Source organism: Vicugna pacos, chromosome 12 (genome assembly GCF_048564905.1).
Source record: "Vicugna pacos chromosome 12, VicPac4, whole genome shotgun sequence".
Taxonomy (NCBI): domain Eukaryota; kingdom Metazoa; phylum Chordata; class Mammalia; order Artiodactyla; family Camelidae; genus Vicugna; species Vicugna pacos.
This window is the reverse complement of record NC_132998.1, coordinates 2113153-2140539: the sequence shown is the minus strand read 5'-3', so window position 1 is coordinate 2140539 and position 27387 is coordinate 2113153. Positions and strand designations below refer to the sequence as shown.

Below are 27387 nucleotides of genomic sequence, written 5' to 3'. Positions count from 1 at the left end.
CCAGAACTGCTATTCCCAAGGGCCAGACCCACTGGCACGCCCCTAGGCTATACAGCTTCTGTCCTTGGTACTCAGGCACTGTGATTCCTTCAAGGAAGCCTCTGAAAAAGCTCAAATCCACATCGCAGGGAGGTATGGAAACAATACAGCCGAAGAGGGAAGGAGGTGCTTTCAGGTAAGACAGGAAACGCACAGCACAGGAGACAGAGGACTCGGCCCGCCGCTTGCGAGGGCTCAGGGCCCACGGCTGAGGGAGTGTGTTCTCTGAGACGGGGTCGGGACCGCTGCATCTTACAGAGGAAACCAGAACCGCTGCGAGGCACAGCCTGCGAGGCTGCCTGAAGTAAGACAGAAGAGGTGCTGTCCTTTCTTCTTTAACTGAGGCCAGCAGTCAGTCCTGCAGTCGTAATTCTGATCCTTGACATTGAGCGGTTCAGAGGGAGGAGGAGGAGGAGGCTGGGAGGCGAAAGAGGGAAGGGAGAAAGAGAAGCATCTACGGAGTGGCCGGGGAGGGAGCTTCCTCGTGAGCAAAAGAATGCAAACGCATGGAGCTGATTTTGGTGGTGGTGACAGATGAGCTTCCTGCGGCGTCCTAAGAACAGCCCGGCGGGGGAAGGGCCGGGGAAGGGCCGAGGGACAGAACCAGACCTTTGTGTGGGTTTAGGGGATGCTGCTGCTTCGCTGCCAGCTCATCTGTCCTTAGAGAAAACACGCCAGACTTGAGACAGAACGCTAGGGAGATAGCACGTAGTAGTTTCTGTGTCACGTGTCACGTTTAGAAGAGGAGGATTATTTTAAGCTAAAAACAATTTCACTTGGAGTTGAGTTCTCTTCTGTGGTTTTGGCTTGCTCTGCAGTCATGGCCAGATGTGCTTGAAGAAACACACAGTTTTCCATTATGTTCTTGAGAAAATTAGGAGACACCTGACTGCTCACCTGTTTTGGGGGTGGTATTTCTGGCATCTTACAAACATTTACTTTCACTAAGAGATGAGATGCAGCTTGAACTCGCATGTGTTGGGTCCTCATCAGACACAAAGCAGGGCTGTTCTTTGCCTCCTTTATGCTGGGTGATCACCCACGCCTAGTGTGACCTTTGCCCTCTGGGACTAACTCCTCCTCATCCTTCATGACCCAGTGCAATGGGTCAAGAGGTGCAGAAAACTCTCCCTGACCCTTCCTCAACTCTTAAACTCTGAATCTCCACAGCAGTCCTTCATACCTCTGTTACATTTAGGGAGCTGGACGCAGGAGGACCTGTGTGTCATGTGCACATGCTTTGTGTGGCCTGTTGCCCCAACAGATCCTGCCCACTAACCTCCAAATCCATTTTTGTCATTCTGGGAGGTAACCCTTCCCTTCCATTCCGCTTAGGTCTGGTAATAGGACTAAATGGGCCACCTTCTTTTCTACTCAAGCAGCATTTTATGAGATTAGTCAGTGATGACAGGCAGCCCTCAGCCCCCACTGGGCCAATTCTACCTGGCAGGATCGCACTTGCCCACCTTGAGAGGTGGCAGGACAACTCCTAGGCGCCTTTTCGACCGGCTTGAAAGCTTCCCATAACCTGACAATGAATGAAATGTGCAACCTTCCAATTTGGTGACATTTAAGGCAACCACTATTGCTTTCAGGCAGCAAAATAAATTGGTACTCAGCTGCTCCTAGTCTATTTTTCTGGTTGGAGCTATAAATAAAAGAAATGATTGTGCCACTGCACGTGTGACACCAACCTGCCCCCTCCCTAGGCAATCACATTCTCTCACTCGCTTTCAGGCTTTATTCTGGTCCCCCCTGAGGAACAGAGTGTTAAGGATTGTATTTGGGGGGTTGCCTAGTGCTGTCTGTCTACATTTGAGTCCTACACACACAAATATAAATGTGTACATTTGAATTGCCTATTCACCCCTACTGTATTTGTAATTCATTCATATGGAAATATTTTCCGCTAAATATTGTAACTTCCCCAATATTCTTATTTAGTCCCTTTTATTCAAGAGACTAAGTTGCATCACTGAAGGGTGACATTTAAATGACAGTTACTACAGTAACAGAGTAATGACCTTGTGAAGTGTGGTATATTGGTGTGCTTATCCAGTAATTTCATATCCCATAAATACTAGTCGTGATGTCTGAAGAGAACCCAAAAGGCAAGAAATATTTTTTCCCACACAAGTGATTCGGAAATACATTTTTAGAAGCACGTTCTGGATACTTTTTTACCCCATATTCCTTCCCTTCTGAGCCGTAAGTGTTGTGTTCCCACCCTACCCCCCCACCCCTCAATTAAACATTACAAATAAAAACAAGAAATCACTCTTCCTGCTCTCCTTCCCACTCCCTGAGGCCTATACAAACATAAAGGGGGAAAAAAAGGAATCTGTCAAATCAAAAGATCTTTACTCTCTCTCTCTCTGAAACTAAATCTGCTTTAATCAGTATGCTAGCACATTCTGTCCAACTCCCCGACTTTCTAAGCAATGCATTATTCCTTCAGTTTCTGCCAAAGCTAAACCTTTGCCAGGTCTCAGCCGGCTCTACGTGGAGGCTGTTGCCAAGTTGACTTCCCTGTCTCAGTCCAGAGGCTGCCCCCCAGCTCTGCTCGAAATTAATAAAGCCAATCAGAAATGCACAAAAGCCGCCGGCCAATCACTCTTCTCCAAGCGTTTGCCGTCTCCTCTGCGGTCAAATAAATCATGTTAAAGCTATTACACCAATGACCATAAATTAGGGGGCCTGGCGGTGGGTCCCTCCGGAGGACACGGCAGGCTAAGATTATTCCAGCGCTGGGGTGAGGGGATGCAGGTTCCCGCGGCGGGGGAGGGGCGGCGAGTATCCGCGGTTACGGCAAACCCCAGCCGGGCGCGCAGCCTCCCGGAGGACTGGCGTGTGGGCTGCGCCCAGCTGTGGCCACGGCGCGGCTCGATCCCCCAGGTGCGGGGACTCCATCTGCACGGCTGCGCCAGACTGTTTACAGCCGGGGTTCGGCCAGTGATTGCTGGCTTGGAAAACTCATTTCTCAGCCCGGCTTTTATTTACACTCTTATTAGGGAGACTTCATTCACATCGGAATGGCAGCGAGTGGCTGCGCCGAGCTTGGCCCCGGGCCAGCCAGCGGATCTGGAGCGGCTGAGCCACAGGGCTGCCCTCGCCAGCGACCTTCCGTGCAGAGCGCGGGGTGGGCGCGGGGATGAAGGCGCCTGAAGCCCCGGCGCAGCCACCTCAGCGTTTCACCACCACCCTGGAAAAGTTCAGTGGCTTTGTGGCTGAATTTCTCCTTGTGTTAGCGTGGCCGGGCAAGGGGGCGGGGAAGTAGTTCTTTGCAAACGTGGAACGTGAGAAGACGAAGAGTGGTGTGCTTTAACTCCCATCCAAAACCGTAGGTCGAGATTCCATCCTCCCCCAGACCGCTTTCCACCCGCCCGAACCTCCCCTGCCGGGTGTAGCCCACGCATCCAGTGAGGATGGACTGTAACGACTCCCAGGAGGGAAACTTCCCGGCTGTTCTTTCCGTTGGCACCGCCTAAAGCCCCGAGCCAGCCGGCGCCTGTGCGTGTGAGCCTGCATGTCTTGAAAACCCGCCAGCATTCTCGGCACATCTGGGGCTCCTAACCATGCATATTCATACCCAAGAGCAGCTAAAGCCAGGTCAGCTACTTGGAGACAATGAACTGTGTTCTTGAAGGCTGACCAAGCCCAGGAATTCGATAAAATGACGACGGGCAGTCTCCTCTCTGAGTCCTGTGCAAATTGTCATTAACACTTGAGGCAATTTTTCACCCCCCAAAGGGACAAAGGAAACAGGGAGTGTTGCCGGCGGGAGGGGGTGTCAGTTTCTACTGTCTGTCTCTTGCCTATAGAAGTCCTCAGCCCTGGGAGGAGTGGGGAGCATCCTATTCTTTTCTCCTGTGTCTGGTCCCTCTTGGTTTACCTGTTCCCCCTCCCTTCCTCTTACCGTCCTCCCATCTGATGGCATCACTCTTCTCCTTTCCTTCCCTTTGTTCCCAGAGAAGAGTGGGTCCTCTTCTGCCCTCCTGACCCTCATTTCTATCACTTTGATCAGTAATTCCCTCTCCTGGTAGCTCGGGGGCACAGTCACTCTTCTGGGCTCCAGTGGCACTAGGAAGAGGACGTAAGAGCAATAATGCTGGACATACTGCTGCTCCCCCACAGGCCTGCAAGCCAGTGAGGGGCACTGTTCAGGGCTGAATTATGAGCCCCAAAGTTCATGTGTTAAAAGTCCCAAGGCACAGCACCTCGGAATGTGACTGTACTTGGAGGTAGAGACTTTAAAGAGGTAAATAAGGTAAAATGAGATTATCTAGGTGAGGCCTAATCCAATATGATTGGTGTCCTTTAAGAGGAAACTTGGACAGAGACACCAGGGATGCACACACACAGACAAGACTTTGTGAGGACAAGGAAAGGCCACGCCAGGCCTGCAGAGACTCCTCAGGGGGATGCCTAACCTGCCAACAGCCTGACCTTGGACTTGGTCTTTGGGTGTCCAGAACTGTGAGAAAATAAATTTCTGTTGTTGAAGCCCCCCCAGTCTGTGGCGTTTTGTCAGGGCAGCCCAAGCCAACTGACAGAAGCACTAAAGAAGCCGGCTCTCCTCCTCCAGGACTTGGAAGCTCCCTCAGGATGGCTTGGGCCTGGCATGGCCTTTTCTGTTGTTGGTATATTCTAGGTGATCTTGTTTTTTTGATAAGAAACTACCAACCAGTGGAATTTTGGTCAGTAGAGCTTTAGTCATACCCTTTCTGTTTAATTTTCAGTTTTGTCCTGTGTAGGTTTTCCAGGTAAAAAATACAGGATACTCATTTAAATTTGAATTTCAGAGTAACAGCAAATAATCTTTTAAGTATGTCCCAAATATCACATGGGACAAAATTGTTTTTAAAAATTCTTTATCTGAAATTCAGATCTGACTAGATGTCTTATATTTTTTATTTGTGAAATCTGCCAGCTAGTTCAGATGTGTATGTCCAATATCTTTACACAGTGGTTCTCACATTAGAATCAACTGGAGAACATTTTAAAAATACTGATGGCTGGGTCCCTCCCTGGGGGGATTTGGATTTAATTGGTTTGAGGCCTTGTCAGGATTTTTTTAAAGCTCCCAGGTGATTTTAATGTGCAGGCAGGGAATAGAATCCCTGCAGGAAGACAGGTATTAGCTAATTTAATGTTCATGGCTAGTGAATTGTTGGGTTTAGGTTCCCTCCAGCTTAAACTCTTTGGGTTTTGTTCTGCTAAAAAATGTCATCTTATCACTCTTGTTGCTAAGCCCAGAGGCAGAGGTCAAGTAGATCATCGAAAAATGCCCTGTTTGTATGTGAAACGGTCTTATTTCAGGTCAGCTGAGCCCACAAAGAGAAGTGTCAGGAGCTGTAATACTGATACCATTGCAGCAAATGACTCTCCATCCCGACACTTGAGGTCTTATAATAAGTGCAGCTGGGTACCCTGGTCAAAGATTTACCTTTTACCATTGCTTTTATCACAGCTCAGTGCTCAAGAATGTAGGACCTGTTTTAAGCACACTTCTAGTTCAAGAGGAACTTGAACATAATTTTGTTCAGTTCTTCCAGACCCTCGGTATCTCTCGGACTTCGGCTACTAATTGGCAGGTATGGAGAGCTAAAGCTTATCTGCTGCTTACTTGTTACTGAAAAATTTGTGGAAAGTTCAGGTTTCGAGGCTAATACCCCTGGGCTAGCACACCATTCTTTCTGCTTGGGTAAGGGCCTTATATTTGACTCTGGTACTCAATTTCATCCTGAAAATAAGCCTTGCCAACATCAGCGTTCATAATAAGGGCTAAGGAGATGCTGGCATAGAGCTCCAGCTGAGTCAGAGTCAAAACTAGAGCGAGAGGGAAATAAAATGTCTGTGGAAGAAATACATTTTACTGAAGATGGTGTTGGTGGGTCAGATGATACTGCCTAATTAGTACAAAGTTAAAGATTCAGGGATGGAGACTGATGTGAAGGGCTTTGTTAAAGATGCTGTCTAAATGAACATGTATGCGATGGAGGTCTTGTAACTACTGCTTATTCTCTGATGAGACATTCAGAAAACTGTACGGGAGTGTAGGAGAGAACTTTGGATTTAAAATTCTGGCTTTGGTGCTGCTTGGCTCTGGGTCTTTGGACAACTGCTTAACCTGCTGAAAACTTCACTTCATCTGGAGAAGTGCTTCTGGAATGGCAGAATAAAAGCCCCTGAAAAATTGCCAAAAATCACCTTTTTAAGAACTCTAGAAATTAAGCAAAGGATTACAACAATCCAAGGAGTGTTTATTCAAGAAAAACAGCTGAATCTTGGCAGGAACAAAGTGGCATTTTAAGGAGACCAATTTCCTTATGCTTTCTCCAGATAATGTTGTAGCCTTGAATACCAACAGCCTCGAAACTAAAGTATCTCTGAGATCCAGCAGACAAGCAGCCAGGGAAAAGGGCAGAATGCATCTGTGGCTCCCCAAAAAGCCCCAGCACCAGAGAACTGTCACTGTTTGACTCTCACTCTCTGGAAAGGCCCCATTCTCAGGGCTTGTTTTAACTTGACTAGCTCTGTGTGAACAACTCTCTCCCCAAGGTGTTAGTCAAAAACAATCAGCAACAAATATTTAACATCAGAGCTGTCTAAGGCAGTCATACCAGTTGAGAAGCTGACCAAAAAATTGAAAAAGGGAAAAACTGGTGAAAATGTCCATAGAGGGCTTTGAAAAGCTACAGCACATCGCCGAAGACCTAGAGGTCTGTGCACGTGTGCAGGACAGTGTGCGTGCCCAGGAAGGACCTGGCTGACCTTGAGTCTCTGCAAAAGCATGAAGTAAAGGCTAAGGTAGAATTGTAAATTGCTTTCCGCAGCACTGAAGATGTGTTCCACATCTGATGGAAAACATTAAGCTACATATCCAAGGGCTCAATGAACTCCAAGTAAGATAAACTCAAAGAGATCACAACCAGACACATCATAGTCAATCTCTGAAAAGCATCAAGAAAAAAAAATAACTCCTCACATACAAGGTAAGAGTAGTATCCCAGAAGAACCCATGGAAGCTAGAAGGTGGTGGGATGATATATTTAAAGTGTGGAAAGGGAAAAAACAAAACAAAAAACAACAAACCTGTCAGAAAAGAATTCAATATCCAGCAAAACTGTTCTTCAGAAAATGAAGGAGATATTAAGACATTCCCAGATAAACTAAGAGACTCTGTCCCAAGCAGACATGTTTTACAAGAAATACTAAAAGGAATCCTTCAGACTAAAATGAAAGGCTACTAGATAGTAACTTGAATCCATAAGAAGAAATAAAGAATATATATGAGAATTATAAAATACTGTATAGATTTACTTTTGCTTATAACCTTTTCATTCCATATAATTTATAAGACAACTGCATAAAACAATGATTACTAAACTTTTGAGAGGCTTATATTGTATAGAGATGTAATTTTTATGATAAATAATAGCACAAAGAGGAAATGAATGGAAGTATTTATTGAAGCAAAGTTTTTGTATACTATTGAAATTAATTTTGTATTAATCCATACTAGATTGCTTTAAGTTAAGATGATAATTGTAATCTCAAGGGAAACCACTAAGAAAATAACTTAAAAAATATAGTAAAGAAACAAAGGAGTTAAAATGGAGTACTAGAAATTAAAAGAAGACAGTAATGGAAGGATAGGGAAACAAAAAAGACGTAAGACACACAGAAAACAAATAATAAAAGGGCAAAACTTAAGTCCTACATTATCAATAGTTACATTAAATGTATACCATTTCTATCAAAAGGTGGAGATTGCCAGAATGAATTTAAAAATATTATCTAACTATATTCTCTTTATAAGTAGGCCCTCTGATCATAATGGAATGAAATTATTTCCTCATCTATAAAATATGATACCTGAGAAGGGGATAAAAACTCAGATCTTAAGCACTCAGCAAAAGGCCTAGTAAATATATAATACTTAATAAGAACATAATACATGTATGTTTTTCTTTGCATCATGGCTGGAGTGTGGTAAGTGATAGGTAAACATCCTCCTTGGAAATTAAAAAAAATTAACTGCTTTGAATTGGTGGCAGAATGTAACTGATGGTGTCTTAGTACTGAGAAAACACAGTATCGCAGCCCTGGTGCGTCCACCACATCGTGGCTAAAAGCTGAACTAAAAGACTATCTTAGCAATAAAAACCTGACAAATTTATAAATTATTCTGTTTGTAACTCAAAACAAGGTAAATGATTACTGATCTGTTTTTTCTTAATGATAAGCCATTAGTGTATATTAATGTCTGACTTTTTCATTCATTTCACACCAGAGAGGCAAGATCAGGCCATATTTTCATGAGTTAATTCTTCCGATCAAGATACTAAGCTTGACTTTTTACCATTTTAGAACAGATCCTAGCTCAGATTGTCTACGACTACTGGTGTTCAACAAAGCAGATTTGAGCAACAGAGTCGAAATGGCCTCTAAAATATTTACTGCCTGGCTCTTTACAGAAAAGGCTTGCTGAACCCTAACCTAAGAATTAAATAATCCTTGGGTGGACCTGGTAGGTAATATTCCAGGAAAGACATTGAAAAACCACAGTCACCCTTTTATTTCCAAATATGCATTAACTTTCTTCAACATGGCCAGTCTTGTTTTTGTCTGTATGCTGTCAATTCCTCCCCCCCACTTAATGTTTGAAGCAATTCCTAGGTGTCTGTAGATGATGTTGTAGTGTGCATTTGAGTCTATTTGCATTGTATTTTAAGGCATATACTACTACTAAGGATAACACTTATATTTTTCCTAAGTGTGAAAACAACTGAACTGTTAATTTTCCTTCAGGTTCTATTATGCAACTGGTAGGCTGGCCACATGTCCCCTGACTTAACACCCAGAGTTTCTAGGAATCAGAAATTTCATATTTTCACCTAGGACAGTGAGAGTAGAAATTTCACAGTTCTCCAGAATGTCCTCCCAACTTTTTTCCTCACTGACCAAACTCAAAAGGGAGGTGATGTCTAATTCAGAACTCTTAAGACTGCTATTTTCAGGTTCCACAGTTCCTTAGTCAGTGATGACTGGTTACTAATATACTAGTAATGCTTAAAGCACGTGAAATGACTCGATCTGGGACATCTTCTTGCTGCGACTTCACTTTTCTTCCATCCTTACGTCAACAATTTCCCCACTCCCACCTCACAACAGTGCCTTCTGAAGGGGCTTATCTACTTTTACTTTTTTTGTGACTAGATTTGTAAATTAAAATTTAAAAAGAGGGTAAAAGAGAAAGCTCATATTTGTATGCCCCTTTCAGAGGACAGGGCACCTATCTATCTCTGCCACCAACTCAAAGCAGCTAAAATTTTTTCTTTTTAATTTCTAAGAAGGATGTTAACCCATCATTTATCACACTGAGCTATCCTCCAGGTCTGCATTCAGACCTTCCAAAGACCTGTCCTTGGTCCCCTTGGACCAGCAAACTGATCAGACCCAGTCCTTGCAGGGCAGTCAAGGTGCACCCTGTCTCCATCATGTGCTCAGTCACAATCTGAATCTCTTGCAGGCAGCCTAAGTGGAATCAGTAAAGCAAAGGAGGTTAGCTGGTCGGCAAACCTCATCAGAACTGAGACATGAGGCCAAAAATGTAGAGAGAGAGACACTCAGAGAGCAGCATTCTTCTTGAGCATAGTGATAGAAAAGCAATTAAAAAGGCAGACTCATTGCTGGGATATATAATGTGCTCTTTGGCCTGTCATTTAATTGAAAGAAAAAAAAACTGGGATGGCAACAAGTCTGAAGTATTTTGTAGATTGGGATTTTTAAATGAAGATGAGAATTTTAAAACTTCTCATACTCACAATTTAAAAATTGTGTTTTCCCTCTGATGTAAGCTGACATTCTTAAGCAACAGTCTTGGGAGCCAAAGATCACCTGACTCTCCCAAGGGTCAGACATGGTACATGGGATGGTCTTATAAGTGAGGGGTCAAAGACCTTTATTTTCCCCTTCTAGGCTCGTAGCACCAGTCATAATTTTCCTGGCTTACTAATGATCATTATAAGCTGCAAGAAGCAACAGCATAGGCATGGAGAATTCTTGCTAAGATACCATCACAGCCATCAGCGCCTCCGCCTTATTGCTGTAAGTTGGTTTTCCCATTTCATTCATTCTACCAGATTCCAAAAGGAGGATTATTCTCCAAGTTAAAAATGTACTTTCCTTTTTTGGGGGGGGGGCAGGGGCCAGAGGTAATTAGGTTTATTTTTTTAATTTATTTTTAGAGGAGGCACTAGGGGTTGAGCCCATGATCTCATGCATGCTAAGCATGCCCTCTACCACTTGAGCTATACCCTCCCCCCATAAATGTACTTTGTTAATGCCATTTTCTTCTTTTTTTAATTTATATTTTTAACCACTTTACCTAAATCCCCCAGACCCAGGTTGTTTGTATCTTGTTTTAGTTATCTATTGCTGTATTAAAAATCGTAGTGGCTCAAAACCAAATCCATTTTATTTGCTTGTGTTTCTGTGGGTCAGGAATTCGGACTTAGTGTGGATGGTTCCTCTCTGCTCTGTGACCTCAACTGGAATGGCCTGAACAGCTGAGAGCTGGCTGGGCCTCTCTCTTCTTAGGCTATCACCTAGAGTCTTGAGGGGTTTGAGGATCAAAGATGGCCTCACTCCCAATTCCCAGGCACTTAGGTTCTCTCCCTGGTAGTCTCATCACCCAGAATCTAGTCTGACATTTTCAGGGTGGCTGGATTCCAAGAGTGAAAGCAGGTGCTACAGACCTCTAGAGACCCAGGCTTGAAATTCTCAGGATGTCATCCCTGCCTTCTGTTAATTAACACAGTCACAGGCCAGACCAATTCAAGGGATGGGGAAACAAATACCACCTCTTGGTGAGAAAAGGAGCATTTTCAGACATAGAAGGCATAGTTGGCAGCCGTCTTTGGAGACATTCTCCCACAGCTCTCAAGCGGTAATCCGAAATGCTAAGCAGTACTCAGAGAATGCTAGACGACTCCTCCACCTTCCACAGGGACAAAGTGTCTCAGTCTAAGGGTATCTAATCCAAAGACTCTTCTCATGAGTTTCCACCGTTGAGTGGGGGAGGAGGAGGTGTCATCAGCATTAGGGTGAAAGGGCAGGTGAAATGGGGAGATGTCACAATAAAATCATTCTAATAGGAATGTGTTCTGTCTAGTCTGCGCTTCTGAACTAAGCTTCAGATATGCTTTAGCTTTCTTTTGTGAATCAATACTTTGATTATTTTTTAACATTTTGTTGATATATTCTACATTACTTTAACTTACTGGACTCTAGAACTAAGCAGAATTAACAGGTGGGATAAGACTTAAAAAAATGCTAAGGTCACTTTTCTCTGTAAGATGGTACATTTTACTAGTACTTGGTAATTACTTAAAGTGCTTAAGCAACTAAGGAGGGTCTTGAGTCTTACTGTCTTCAGCTAGAATATTAGTCACTACCCCTCTCACTTAAGAATACCTCTTGGGATAAAGGGGTTAATTCAACAAGAAGATAGAACATTTGTAAATATTTATGCACCCAATATACGAGTACCTAAATATGCAAAGCGAATATTAACATACCTACTGGGAGAAATAGACAGCAATTCAATAATAGTAGGGGACTTTAACACCCCACTTAAATCAATGGATAGATGACTCCGATATAGGTCAATAAAGAAACACTGGCCTTCATGGCACATGGACCAGAGGGACTTACTTATCAGACATATACAAAACATCCCACCCAAAGGCAACAGAACATACATTCTTTTCAAGTGCGCATGGAACATTCTTGAGGATAGGTCATGTGTTAGGCCACAAAAGAAGTCTTAAACTCAAGAAGATTGAGATCCTATCAGGCATATTTTCAGACAACAATGCTGTGAAAGTAACAATCACAAGAAGAAAGTTGGAAGATTCACAAATATGTGGCAATTAAACAACATACTACTGAAAAAAATCAATGGGTCGAGGAAGAAATCAAAAACACCGTGAGACAAATGAAAATGGAAATAGAACATACCAAGACCTACTGGATGCAGCAGAAGCAGTGATAAATGCATACCTCATGAAACAAGAACTTCTCAGCCTAACATTATAGCTCAAGGAGTTAGAAGAGAACAAAGCCCAAAGTTAGTAGAAAGAAGGAAATAACTAAGATCAGAGCAGAAATAAATAGACTATGAGAAGAAGTGGAAAAGAGTAATGAAACCAAGAGCTGATTCTCTGAAAGACAAACAAAATTGACGAACGTTTAGTGAGATTCACTGAGAGAAAGAGCTGAAAGAAATGAAAAAGGAAACATTACAGCCATTGCCACAAAAAATACAAAGGATCATGAAGCTACCAGGAACAATTACATGCCAACAAATTGGACAGCCTAGAGGAAATGGATAAATTCCTAGAAACATACAGCCTTCCAAGACTGAATCATGAGGAAATAGGAAATCCGACGAGACCGACTCCTACCTAGTAAGGAGACTGAATCAGTTAAAACCCACCCAAAACACGGAAGTCCAGGACTGGATGGCTTCCCTGGTGAATTCCAACCAACTTCCAAAGATGAATACTCCTCCTTCTCAAACTCTTTTTTTTTTTTTTTTTTTTTAAAAAAAAAAGGAAGAAACACTTCCAGACTCATTTTATGAGGCCAGAATTACCCTGATACCCAAACCAGACTAGGGTATTACAAGAAAAGAAAGTTATAGGCCATATTTATCACTGACACACATACATGCATATCCCTGATAGACAAAGATAAAAAAAATCCTCAATAAAATACTAGCAAACCGAATCTAACACTACATTAAGAGGGTCATACATCATGATCAAGTTGCATTTCTTCCGGGGATGCAAGGATGTTTCAACATCCATCAAACAATGTGATAAACCACAGTTACAAAATGAAAGGTAAAAATTATATGATCATCTCAGTAGATACAGAAAAAACATTTAACAAAATTCCAACATTCATTTATGATAAAAAAATTCTCAGTAAAGTGGTTATAGAAGGAACCTACCTCAAAGTAATAAAGGCCTTATATAACAAGCCGTAACTAACCTCATACTCAATGGTGAAAAGCTGAAAGCTTTTCCTCTGAGACCGGGAACAACATGAGGCTGCTCACTCTCACCACTCCTACTCAACATAGTGTTGACAGTCACGGCCAGAGCAATCAGGCAAGAGGAAGAAACGCAAGGCATCCAAATGGGAAAGGAAGAAGTAAAACTGTTACTCTCTGTAAATGATACGGTAGTATAACCCCCCCAAACCCTAAAGTCCTTACGAAAACACTGTTAGAACTAATAAATGAATTCAGTAAAGTTGCATGATACAAAATTAGTATACTGAAATCTGCTGCATTTCTATGCACTAATAACAAGCTATCAGAAGGAGAAATTAAGGAAACAATCCCATTTACAGTTGCATCAAAAATAATAAAATTTCTAGGAGTAAATTTAACCAAGCAGGTGAAAGACCTGTGCACTGAAAACTAAGACACTGATGAAAGACACTAAGGACACAAATAAACGGAAAGACAGGCTGTGCTTACGGATTAGAAGAATTAGTAGTACTAAAATGTCCATACTACCTAAAGCAAGCTACAGATTCAATGCACTCTCTATCAAAATTCCAATGACGTTTTTCACAGAAATAAAACAAATCCTAAGATTTGTATGGAACCACAAAACTGCTGCACATCTAAAGCAATATTGAGCGGGAAGAACAAAGCTGAAAGCATCATGTTCCCTGATTTCAAACTCTGTTACAAAGCTATAGTAATCAAGACAGCTTGGTATTGGCATGAAAACAGACACACAGATCAGTGCAGCAGAACAAAGAGCTCAGAAATAAACTCATGCACCTAGTAAATTAACTGTTGTCATGACAACAAAGGAGCCAAAATGTACCATGGGGAAAGGACACTCTTTAATAAGTGGTGCTGTGAAAACTGGACAGTCACATGCAGAAGAATTAAACTGGACCACTACTTACAATTAAACACTTGAGTGTAAGACCTAAAACCATTTAAGAATCCTAGAAGAAAATGTAGGTGGTAAGCTCCTTGACATTGATCTTAGCAAAGATTTTTTTCGATTGGATACCAAAGGCAAAAATAAACAAGAGGGACTACATCAAAGTAGGAAGTTTCTGCACAGCAAAGGAAACCATCAGCAAAATGAAAAAGCAACCTAGTGAACGGGAGAAAATATCTGCAAATCAAACACATGCATATGATTTGCAGATAAGTGGTTAATATCCAAAATACATAAAGAGCTCATACAACTCAAAAAATCCAATTAAAAAATGGGCAGAGGATCTGAATAGACATTTTCCCGAAGAAGACATACAGGTGGCCAACAGGTACATTAAAAGATGCTCAACATAACCAGTCATCAGGGAAATGCAAACCAGAACCAAAAGATACCACCTCATACCCCTCAGAAGGGCTATTATGAAAAAGACAAGAAATGACAAGTGTTGGCAAGGATGTGGAGAAAAAGGAGCCCCTTCTGCAGTGTTGGTGGGGATATAATTTAGTGCAGCCACTAAGCAAAACAGTCTGTAGGTTCCTCAAAAAATTAAATAGGACTACTATATGATCCAGCAATTCCACTCCTGGGTATTTCTCCGAAGAAAATAAAAACACTAAAAAGTTATATGCACCCTCGTATTCATTGCAGTATTATTTACGGTAGTCAAGATACGGAAACAACCTAAATGTCCATCAAAGGATGAACAGATAAAGAGGCTGTGATGTGTATTCACATCATTCAGCCGAATGAAATCTTGCCATTTGTGACAACGTGGATGGACCTTGAAGGCACTATGCCAAGTCATGATGCTATGTTTTATGAAATAAGAGAAAGACAAATATGATACCACTTACATGTGGAATCTGAAAAAAAGTTAATTAAAAAAAAAAACCAAAACTATTTCATAAATACAGAGAACAAATTGGTGGTTGCTAGAGGCAGAGGGCGGGGAGTTGGTGAAATGGGTCCAGACCTCCAATTATAAGTAAGTCCTGGGGATGTAAAGTGTAGCATGGTGACTAATAATGCTGAGTGCATATTTTAACGTTGCTAAGAGAGTAAATTTTAAAAGTTCTCATCATAAGAGTAAGAAGTTTATAACTATGTATGGTGATGGATGTTTTCTAAACTTAATGTGGTGATCATTTCACAATATGTACAAATATCAAATGATTATGGTGTATACCTGAAACTAACATGATGTTGTATGTCAGTTATACCTCAATCAAAAAAAAATAATAAAAGAATACCTGTTGGAACTAATTCTTGGGAGTAATATCCATGGTAGGTCTAGAAGCACTGGTGAAAAGTACGGCCTTTACTGCTAGTTCCTGTGAAGATTTACAGTGCTGGCACCCACTCCCTTCTGACTTCCTTTTGAGTCTGTTCAGTTGATGACTCCCCCATGAGGCCATGACACTCATCTCATTCCATTACCTGATATGAAGAAACTTGTTAGTGCATTAAAAGAAAAGACACAAAAAGTTTTGCTAAAGGCGTCCTATATACAGATATATAATATTTTATTTTAAAATGGCATTGAGCATATGCATTTCCTTAGCTTTTTCCAGGGAACATTGCACCTAAGTTTCAAAACACACAAAATAGGTCCCCTTTACTAAACAGTATTCATTTTTGGGTTACAAAAGTCAGGGTTTCACAATCACAAATCATAAAGGTACATGGTTCTGAAACCATTTTCAGGCAGATTCCTCTCATTCACTGTACGTAGGGTTGGTTTTTTGTTTTTTGTTTTTTTTTTTGGAAACCCAGACCATGATACATTCCTTGCAGATGATCTCCACTGTGGGCTTCCCTGGGTTTCCAGAAGAAACAAAGAAAATAGAGGCAAAATAGGAGTAAAAGAACCACTTCAAGACTCCCCAAACAAACACAAAATACAATGGAAGATTGGAAAGTGGAGGACACGAGATTCTCCTTCAAGTACATCACAGTAGAAAACAGCACGTTTACAGCCTCATTTGGTCACTGTCTACCTCGTCGCTACATAAACAAAACTTCGTCTAAGACACAGAGGAAAAATTAAAACTATTTACACAAATCACATCGTAGATTAGAAAGAGCAGTGCTCCCTGGACTGGCACTCAGATCTGACAAAGGGCCACCACAGTACTTACAGAAGAGGCAGGTGGGGCTGGCTGCTCATGTAGTGTCCTTTGAAAACCCCCAGTGTACACACATAAGCCATGTCATCCACACAGTACGCTCAGTGGGGGGCTATGGTGTGCAGACCATGGCACGTCTCTGCAATTTTAAGTCCTCAAAAACCCAAGTTCCTGATGTAAGATTCTGTCTGGCAGCCGGACACTGTTTCACTCTTTTCTTAGATCTGCTAACTTAGGGTCAGCCTGGTGGTTTTTTGCATAGACGACAACTCTCACTGCTTTCTCCAAGTGTCCCAGTAGCATGAACTTACCGAAAATAGAATCTCATAAAAGCTTAACATGTTCCCTCTGAAAACAGTGGAGCTGTTGGGTCACTTAAGGAAAGGTAAGAAGAGCCTCAGACTGTGGTAGGAAGAAAAATCACTGACCACTTGTGGCCTTGTGGATAAAGCTGACTAGCAGATGAGGAAGGGGGTTAGACCGGAGTTTTAAAGATGTGGGAGATTTTTTTCCAAGTATTTCCACGTTAGTGCTCTTGGTAAACTGAAAACTCTGCCAAAAAGGCCAAATGTGGACGCTGGGACCCATCCCTGCCCACCAGGATCTACTGACAGCTGTGGTTCTTCCCAAGGAGTCAGTGAATACTTAGAAGAGTAAAAAGAACGAGCACAGCTGACTTCACACAGCCCCATGGAGGTAAACTGTTAGGGATTAAAGCACTAAACACCCCAGATTCCCCAAAGCTGCATACTGTGGGAAACAACGGACTCCCACTTTGGGGGCTCTGTCCTGTTAGACAGCTGAGTACCTGGCCTCGCCTGACTTTCACTTCTCTGTTCCCTCCCTAAGAGCAGCAGGTGGGGAGGCGCACCCACAACAGGATCGCTGCCGATTTCAGGTGTGAGCAGAACAAGGCTTGGTGTATCACCCGGCCAAATGCCTCCGTGTGGATGGAGTGTCAGTTTGCTCTCTTTAGGGAAAAAGAGTGTCACCAGATATTCTGAAGACCAGGGGCCAGCCCAACAGAGGGATTTAGAACTGAGAGCGCCTTTCTTTAAAGAAGTGGCCACACATTCCACTCAGATGGCCATAGAGACTTGGCTAGGAATTCGGAAGCTTTTTATTTAGAGAAGACTCCCTCTGAGGCTGCCAGGGCAAGCAGATTTGGCTGTAAGTCAGACACATGAGATATCAGAACCACGTGTAAGTGTGTTGCCTTTTGACCTTACAAAAAAATGCTCCAAGGGCTGATCGTTACGTAGACAGTCACTGCTCTGGGATGGGACGACACGGGGCCCGGGTGGAAAGCAAGGCCAGAACCAGGGAAGCTCAGTTCGCAGAGCAGTATCAGTGCCGTGCAGCTCAGCCACAGGCAGGAACAAATCACTTTTTCCCACATGATTTGCTCGCCTCATTTGTGGTTTCCCTCCCACCCCCCAGACAGAAACATGGCTTCAGCTTGCTGCTAAGGTCCTTCCACCCAAGGGGCTCATGAAAAGAATCCCTAGATGCCTTTCTAACTAAATCCAGTGGAACAAATGCTCAAGACTGTAGGATAATAAGGGGGTTCCAGAGGTTTTCCTGAGACGTGCCTTGGCAGGAAATGAACTGAAGAATTTGAGTGGAGGGCTGTCATGACATGTACATGAAACGCACATCCAAACTGGCTCCTGAGCCTTGAGTAAAAAGAGAGGGGCTCAAGGTAGGGTCCAGGGAAAAGCCCAGGAGGGAAAAGAAACAAAAGGCCGTGGGGGCGTGGGGGAAGAGGTGCTTGTGAGGACAGCTTCCCAGGGAAGGCAGCTCAGAGTCCTCCATGGAAAACTTCCCCAAGTTTCTGCATTTGTACCTGATTTTGAGAGTCGAACAGCGCAGGAACAGGAAGTGGACCACACTGCTGTAGGATACCTGCATGTGTCCCCAGAGCATCACATTCTGCCAGAGAAGCAAATGGTTTACCATAGACCCCTCCCAACAGAGATGTTGCCGGTAGCTAAGAGATACTGAAGGGGGAGGGGAGCTGTCAGATGAAGGTGACCCCTGACTAGGGAGCCATCCAGTTCTTCCCAGGCAGCATTTGGCAAACACTTGGGGGGTAAATGCCCACCATACTTCACCTGCCAGACCAGGCTTGGTTTCCACACTGTGAGGTGAATCCATTCCTAAGTAGGAAGGCTCCAGGCCATCCCTAAAAAACAGCTACATTCCAGGAACACAAATACAAGTGATTACCTCGCCCAGAGGAAAGGTGCCTTATCCTCCTCTCTGGGGGAGGGATTCACACAAACAGGAGAACTGGAACTAGCTTTCTAGCCTTTGGGGGGGGGGGGGTTCACAGCAATGACCTTTTTCTTTATTGGGTGGGAAGAATGCTTTTATTACAAAGTGGTCAAAACAGTGATGATACCAGAGGAGGGCTGCCGGAAGGAGATGCAGTCTTTAGACACTGCTCTCCAAGGACCCCCGGTGCTGAGAAGCGGTCTGCCTAAGAGAGAAGTGATTTCTAAAGATCAGTTTTGCGATTCCTCCTGACAGAGAAGCAGCAGGTAGACCTGATCTGTCCATTGCTTCTGATCCTGCTCTTGTGCGGAACACTCAGAAGTGGGGCGACAGTGGGAATCATCAGGGTCACAGTGCTTGGGCCACTGGGACATGATTCCCTGGAGGAGGAACAGGGTGCACAGCATGAGAATGACCAGTCAACCAATTCAAAATCATTTTCATCAAATGGCCATTCGGAGTGGGGGGCCTTGCCCAGATATTGGGGGGGGGGCTAAGCCTGCTGCTCCCTGACAGAGCTCTGATACTCACACGTTACTAGGAGTGGGCCTGGGGACAGTCACAGCCCATGGATCCCAGTGGAGGAATGGTCCTCAAATGAGGTATGGTGAACCGAATGCTACGAGGAGCTTCCTAAACGGCTCGATTCAACACTGCTTTGTGTGTGTCCCAGCACAGCATGTGGGGGAGAGCCAGCCATTCCAGAAATAAAAGCCCAGACTCTCACAGAGAAACTGCAAGCCACACCGGGGTGGGGGGGGGACCCTTGAAGACAACAGAGGAACTGTTGACCCAAAGAAACACCTGTATTTCCATGAAAACACACTGATTTGGTGAGAAAACACAATTCAGGAATAAACTGTTACATAACAAAGGCTGAACTCCATCGGCCCAGGCACCGCTCCAGATGGCTGCCTGGCTGGTGTAGGCTATGGGGACAGTCTTGGCTGGACTAGGACACACAAATCCCTCGCCAAGGGCTTGGAAAGCCCCAGGCTGTTCTATGGAAGGGAAACAATTAAGATTCAGGGAATATCAAAAAAGAAAGAGGTCCCTGCCGCACCCTACCATCACCAAAAAAGAAGAGAGAGTGAGAGAGAGACACACACACACACACACACACACAGTGTTCCCTGAAGTAAAGCTCAGGCTTACTAGAGGGTGGGCACGTACATCTTCTGCAGCAGGACCCCAGCTTTCCAACGTGGCACTTTTAACCCATAAAGCTGGCAGCTTGGCAGGCTGAAGAGTCTTCTGCCTCTGGATAAAATAAATATGATGTATGTGCCCCCAGCTGGGCGGTGGCCACCAACACTCAGTAGCAGCCTTTATGTTTTGTTCTTGTTGAGTATCAAGACCTGTTACTAAAGAGGAAACTGAAACCCAAGGGTCCTCCTGTAGCACAGCCAGAGGCCTCCGAGCAGCAAGCTCCCCACCTGGGCTGGGAAGAGGTGGCATCACCTGGAACTTGGCTGGAGCACTTCCCAGCCCCACCCTGCCAAGAGGCAGCCCCTCTTTCTTCCCTTCTGTCCTCCCAAAACCCTGGGCCGTTTTCATGACAGTTTGTTTCCATGTATTAAAGGAATGACATATACAGAAATGTCGTCTCCTGAGCCCAGTCGGTCATTGGATATCCGCCATCCTCTGTCCTTCAGGACACCCCGGGCACGCATCACCAGGTCCTGAGCTGCCAGTGTGTACCTGTGCAGGGAGAAGCAGGAAGGAGGCCATCAGGGTGGCATCGGGCAGCATCTGGGGTTGGGAGAGGCTGGGAAAGAGAATTTACAACAACTGTGTAAACACTTTTCAAAGACCTTTAAATTGGCAAAAGGTCTAGGCAATCTTTTCCCAAAATGTGAGATGCCTAACGTGAAATTACTGTTTAGGTGGTAGATGGACAAGATACATTAAATAACCTCCTCACTCTCCCGCACTATTGGTGGGAATGTAAATCGTGGAAAGCACTGTGGAAAAGCATGGAGATTCCTTAAGAAACTAAAAATAGACTTACCATATGATCCAGCAATCTCACTCCTGGGCATATATCCAGAGGAAACTCTAATTCAAAAAGATACATGCACCCCAATGTTCACAGCAGCACTATTTACAATAGTCAAGACATGGAAGCAACCTAAATGTCCATCAACAGATGACTGGATAAAGCAGTTGTGGAATATACATTGGAATACTACTCAGCCATAAAAAATAATGAAATAATGACGTGAAGTAAATCAGAAAGAGAAAGACAAATATCATATAACTTATATGTGGAAACTAAAAAAAGATACAAATGAACTTATCTACAAAACACAGACTCACAGACATAGAAAACAAACTTATGGTTACTAAAGGGGGAAAGGGTGGAGGGTGGGTGTGGTAGGGATAAATTAGGAGTTTGGGATTTGCAGATACAAACTACCATAGATAAAGTAAACAACAAAGTCCTACTGTACAGCACAGGGAACTATATTCAATATCTTGTAATAACCTATAATAGAAAAGACTCTGAAAAAGAATATATATATGTATTACTGAATCACTTTGCTGTACACTTGAAACTAAAACATTGTAAATCAACTACACTTCAATAAAAATTTTTAAAAAATGTATGTCTGAGATATAACTTCATAGGGAAAGGCTACCAGCAATATCCAGTGACATTTATTATCCTGGTGAATGATCAGGGTCTGGACCTTAGCCTTTAATGTTCAGAAAGCTGGCTGAGGCAGTGAATTCATAGATTCATCTGTTAGGGCTGAACACACCTTAACCTAGCTCAAGAGCAGACCAGACAAAATTATAGCAAGTTATGAGAAAAGGTGGCTGACAGCAAACAGAAGTTACTCAAAGATATTAAAAAACAGATAAAAAGAACTCAAGACTGGTCTCTGTGGCAACTCTAGAAGCAGATCAGTCTATAGGCTTCAACAGGTCCCACAGTCATGGGACGACTAAGAGGTGAAAACAAGGTTAAATGAAGGGGTTAATTTCCAAAATATACAAACAGCTCATACAACTCAATATTAAAAAAAAAAAATCAAAAAATGGGCAGAAGACCTAAATAGACATTTCTCCAAAGAAGACATACAGATGGCCAACTGGCATATGAAAAGATGCTCAACATCTCTAATTATTAAGGAAATACAAATCAAACACATAATGAGGTACCACCTCACACCAGTCAGAATGGCCATCATCAAAAAGTCTACAAATAATAAATGCTGGAGAGGGTGTGGACAAAAGGAAACCCTTGTACACTGCTGATAGGAATGTAAATTGGTCCAGACACGCAGGAAAACAGTATGGCAGTTCTTTGAAAAACTAAAAATAGAGGTACCATATGATCCAGCAATTTCTACTCCTGGGAAAGGATGAAAACTCTACTTTGAAAAGATACATGAACCCCAGTATTTGTAGCAGCAGTGTTTACAATAGCCAAGACATGGAAGCAACCTAACAGTCCATCATCAAATGAATGGATAAAGATGACATGGAATATATCTATAATAGAATATTACTCAGCCATTAAAAAAGAATGAAATAGTACCATTTGCAGCAACATGGATGGACCTAAAGATTATCTTATTAAGTGAAGTAAGGCAGTCAGAGAAAGATAAATTATTATATGATATTGCTTATATGTGAAACCTAAAAAAATGATACAAATGAAATCTACAAAACAGAAATAGATTCACAGGTAGAGAAAACAAACTTATGGTTGCCAAAGGGGAAAGGAGGGGAAGGGATAAATTAGGAGTTTGGGATTAACAGAGACACACTATATATAGAAAATAGATAAACAACAAGGTCCTACTGTAGAGCACAGGGACTCATATTCAGTATCTTGCAATAACCTATAATGAAAAAGAATCTGGAAAATATATTTAACTGAATCATTTTGCTACACACCTGAAACTAACACAATATTGTAAATCAACTATACTTCAATAAAAAAAGTTAAAATCAAAACAATGCCTACCTTGTTTTATTTGAATCACATAGGAGTACTGTCCATAGTTAAAGGCAAGAGACCACCTGATACTGCTATTACTGGTGGCTTTGGGTATCGAAAATAAAAATCGTCAAAATTAGCTTTGGTGTTTTGGTTTTTTTTTTTCCTTTAGCTTTGGTATTTTAAAAAGCAGCATTAGGTCACGCAGAAAACATGGTTACCCAGGAAACCCAAGGGCTCTGGAAGATTAAGGTTTTATTCTTAAAAATGGTTACTGTCTATTCCAAGATAGCTTCCCTAAGCCTGCATTTCTGTTTACCATCCATTCTCTCTTTCTTAGATGCTGAACTCCCTGAGAGAACTCCTTTCTTGCTTCCTCAGTTTCTTACTTCCATTTTCCTTCCTGAATCTCTTACCAGTAAGCCCAGTACTCTACTAATCTGGCCTCCTACACCTTGACCTAAAGCTGCTTCTCTGAACTCATTCTGCTCAGCCTTTCTCCAGCACAAATGCTACACTGTGGACCATCTCCTTTATCCGTGGCATCTCCTGCCTTTTCTTCTTGAATTCTCCTTTTTTTTTTTTTTGGCAGTGGTGTGGGGCCGGGGCAGGGGGTTCCACACCACTATATACACTTCAAGTTCTCCTCCAATGTCTGACCTTACATGACAAGTGGTACAAGTTCTTCTTACTTTTCCTGGTAGTCCCCAATTAAAACTCAGGGACAGTCAATAAATGTTAATTTATTTTCACTTCCAAGGTGGGACTTCCCCATCCATGATCCTTAATTAATGCTGCTCCCAGTCTCTTAGGCAAGTAATAGCCATTTTCAATGCTACCTTCACACCCTGATATTCACCAGTGATAAAATCCACAAGGCAATGTAGGACTTCTAAACGCTATTCATTTAAGTGTGTTTCGTTATTGGTAGATGGCTAGTAAAAATAAAATCTAATCTCTGTCGTTATTAAGATACACATTAAATCTGTTTATTGTAAAAACTGCTATTCTGAATTTATTTTTGCCATCATTCACACATGCATACACATAAAATTTATTTGTATTTTCTACTTACTATGCTTTTCTTTCCTTTGTTCTTGCTTTCTGTCAGGTTGATTGCTTTCTTAATACCTTTTTCCTCCCTCTACTGGTTTAGAAGTGATTATTTCTCCTCTTTCAGCAGTTTAAGCTTTTAATATATAAGTTAATCAGTATTGTGTCCTTGAAAATAAAAGGATCTTAGAATGCCTTCTTTCATCTTTCATGTAATTGCCTAGTATTTTAATTTCACCTTATTTTTAAGTTCCTATTAGTCATTATTATAATTTATAATCTATATTTAATGTAAATAAACCAACATACTAACTTCTTTGCCTTTTGAAGTCCATTCCTTCCTTCTGGGTTTGATTTCCTACTGTTGAAGTACATATTTAGTACTTTTTTTTTTTTAAAGTAATTCTTTTAACAATGGTCTTTGAGGGATAAACTCACCAAGTTTTGGGGCCACAAAAATGTTTGGTTTTGCCTTTAATCTTGGATCACAGCTTTCTTGGGTACAGAATTCTAAACTGACCTTTGTTTTCCATTAGCAGTTTGGAGATAATATTCCATCTTTTCTGACTTCTCTCGCTGAGAAGTGTGCCCTATTTCATTTTTTTAATAAGACACTGTATTTTCTCATCAATCACTTATTAAATTGTTACTGTTGATGGTATGAACTTCCTCCAAGATGTAACAATGATTTCTTTTTATTTATTTGGAAATTAGTTTCACTCCTTCAAACTGAGAAGATTATTTCTGGTTCTGCAAAAATTCTCAACCATGAACTTCTTGAATCTTGCCTTGCCTCTATTTTTTATTTTTTCTACATACTTTTGTATTTTCTCCTATTAGGTCTTTCTCATTTTACCTTCCACATTTTAACTTCTTCCCTGTTTTTTTTTTTTAAATCTCTCAGTAATATCTTTCAGTTCACTAATTCACACTTTAGCAGTTTACTATTCAATCCATTCAAGGAGTGACTTTATTTCAGTGACATATTTCACCATTGCATTTGGTTCTTTTCCACATCTCCTTTTTCTTACCGTATGGTCCTATCTGTGCATGTTAAAAGTTCCTCTCAATCTGTTCTGTTAGGTTTTCTTTGTGGGGGATAGAGGGAAGGCTGTTATTTCTAGTTATAGACCCTAGGGTATCTACAAAGGGTTCTAAATTTGCCTTGATTGGGGGGCACACTACGGGTTCTTCCGGTTCTAGAACACGTTTCATGTGAATTTCTTGGCTTAGGATCCCCATACCACAGGAGTGGGGTGAGGTCTAACCCCACACTTGCCCTGCATGGTGGGCCTACCGGCCATTCCCACTCCTCCAAGAACCTCAGTTTCATCAGGTTCTCACTCTCATCCATGCACACACGTGCTACAGGAAGGCCCGCCGGACTGAGCAGGAAGCTGAGGGAGAAGGCGAGAAGCACTGCCCCCGACACTTGCCCGGAGCTCGGGGTCCTGCCTGTGACTTCTCTCTGCCGGGCTTCCCTAGGGAAGGGGACGTCCCCCTGTGAGAGAGCAGCCTGCGTGGACAACTGGGGGGCACTGATTTAGATGCTTTCAGTAACTGAACAGTGCTGCTGAACCCTAGGACCGGTTTCCTGTCTCCTTCATGCTGTAGGAGACCCAGTATTGAAATGAAGCCAGAAACAGCATTTCGGGTAAATGAGGCCACGTGCAGGGAGCTCCTCCTCATACGCAGATCAGTCCAAGAAGGCTTTTACCCCAGCTCCAGTCTCAGCCGGGCCGGGGGCCACGTTAGACCTCGTCTCATCCCTGTCAAGCGCCGGCTTGCTCCAGGCATGAAGCCACTCGTAAGGCTGCTTTCCGTCAAGACTGGTGCCAGAAGAAAAGCAGAAACGTCTTCTCTGGAGGGAAAGAACCGCTTCTCCTCTCTCCCGTTTCTTCCTCCTCCAGTTTCTACCTGACAAGGGCTGCCTGGGGCGGTGACAACGGACGAGACTGCTCATGTGGCAGTGCCACAGGCGCGCTCCCCGAGCTCAGGCCTGAGGCCGAACACCGGGGCGCCCGTGCGTGAGCCACACCCGCGGGGCGCGGGGAGCGGCGGCACCGAACACAGGCACGGAACACGCAGGGAGGAGGGGCGCGGGGGGGCGGCGGCGCAGCGGCAGGCAGGGAACGGGACCGGGGGCCGCGGAGGGGCCGGGCCGGACCCAAGGCCTCCTTCAGAACGTGGGTCAGACCGCGGCACAGAAGGGCGGAGGCTGCGAAGTTCCTCACGCTCTCCCAGCCAAGAGGCTCCCTGGGAGACAAGTTTTGTATTTGGAGAGCGTTTTTCTTCTCTGGCTGAGGCCTTCAGTATTGACAGGCCGAGCCCTGCCGAAGGGACGGCCGCCGGGAGGGACCTGACGTGGCAGCTGCCGCGCAGAGCCGGGCCCTGGGCTTCTTCGGGCCGAGGCGGGGGGAGGGAAAGCCGCAAAGGAAGAGGGGCTGAGGGACCATGGAAGGGCTACGGGCTCTTTCCACAGCCACCGACACCGGAGTCAGGGTGGAAGGAGACAGGAGCATGACTCCTCAGTGGCCTCTGGGGTCCCGGCCGTCTGGGGCGCGTCCTCGCCCTCGCGCCTCTGCGGCGGGGCCTGCGAAGCGCTCGGGCTGGGGGCGTGGGCTGTCCGGGGACCCCCGGCTGCACCGCGCCCACCTGGGAGCCCTGGAGAAACTCCTGAGCCTCTCGGAGCCCCTCCTTGCTTGTAAACTGGGGATAAGGACAGTGCGGGCCTCAAAGCGCCGAGATAAAGGAGACTCTTCCTCTGACATTCAGCGGCCCCTAGTTGGTCAGGGGTCAGTACACGTTAGCCATCATTTTCCTCTTTATGAGGAAATCTCCCTGCATGTGGCTTCATTTACCCTAAATGCTGTTTCTGACTTCATTTCCTCTCTCCCTGCCTCCCTTGCCAGAAGTCATCCACCTTTTAGAGAGTCTGTTTCCACAAGACCACAGCTGAATCAGCACTGGAATGTCAAAATAAGTCCGTTTCAGGCCTTAAGCTGTAACCATGCCTGAAAGTCTCCCAACAGTTCTAGCTGGGTGGGAACTTCTGTTTGCCATTTGGATGGTACAGACAGGGTCTTACAAGAGGGAGGGTAGGTGGCAGGAACTGGGGAATTAATGGGTTCCGAATATTTGCATTTTAAAGACAGACTCCATCTGCGGAGCGGGGCAGTAACAGAGTGATGGGAACAGGAGAAAGAATCCTCTTTGCATTCTGAGCAGGCCTCTTACGTTTAAGAGGCAGAAAAGCTCTCCCAAGCTTCGGAACCTTGGCAGGGATCTATGGTGACTGGGTAGCTGGGGGGCGGCTTGGAGGGGGCTCTCTGTTGCTGGGAACCAGGCAGCTTGTCCTGGGAGGAGGCACCTCTTAGGCGCACTGCTGGGAGCTGAGCAACATGTGCCCCTTGTCTGGCTCTGAAGCCACTGAAGATGCTCACAGCAGGTTCTGCGCAGGGACTTCACTCAGGCAGACACTGGAACAATGACAGCTGCTGTCTGTAACACTGTCACTGTGTCCACTGGGAGTCAGCGGGCACAAGGCCACAGGTGAGGAGGGCTCACCACCCCTCCTGGAGAAGGTTAGAACACCCACCAGGGGTCCTCCACCTCTAGGCCCCCGGCACCAGCTCCCTGGTTTCTTAGGTGGTGCATGTTCATTTTAGTTCAAATCCCAAAGAGCAACATTTCAATATGAGGGGGCATAACAGTTTTCTTCTCCATCCTCTCTGGCAAGCCCTTTAAATGCCCTCATGTTCCAACTAAGTGGCCACACAGCTCTGCTCCAGCGGCCCCAAGGAAGGAAAGAGGGGGCTGGCAGTGGGCTGTTTGAGGCTGCCAAGGGCAGGGTGGTGGCTGACTTCCACATTCCCGTGGATCTGAATATGCTAAATAT

At 43.9% G+C, this 27387-nt stretch overlaps 1 protein-coding gene and 1 long non-coding RNA gene across 4 annotated transcripts in view; one reads left to right on the top strand and one right to left on the bottom strand.

Moving 5' to 3' along the window:
* PPM1H (protein phosphatase, Mg2+/Mn2+ dependent 1H) overlaps positions 1 to 27387 on the bottom strand; it is a 252529-nt gene that overhangs the window by 8947 nt on the left and 216195 nt on the right. Inside the window, exon 10 of one of the 2 annotated variants that reach the window (XM_072973840.1) lies at positions 15588 to 20185. The exons of the other annotated variant lie outside the window; for it this stretch is intronic. Coding sequence (XP_072829941.1) covers positions 20038 to 20185 — 148 coding nt within the window. The 3' untranslated portion in view covers positions 15588 to 20037. Of the gene's footprint in view, positions 1 to 15587; positions 20186 to 27387 lie in introns of those variants that run through there. 2 annotated transcript variants of the gene reach the window in all.
* The window catches only part of LOC140700347 (uncharacterized), a 69962-nt gene that overhangs the window by 27916 nt on the left and 14659 nt on the right, over positions 1 to 27387 (top strand). The window lies entirely within an intron of this gene.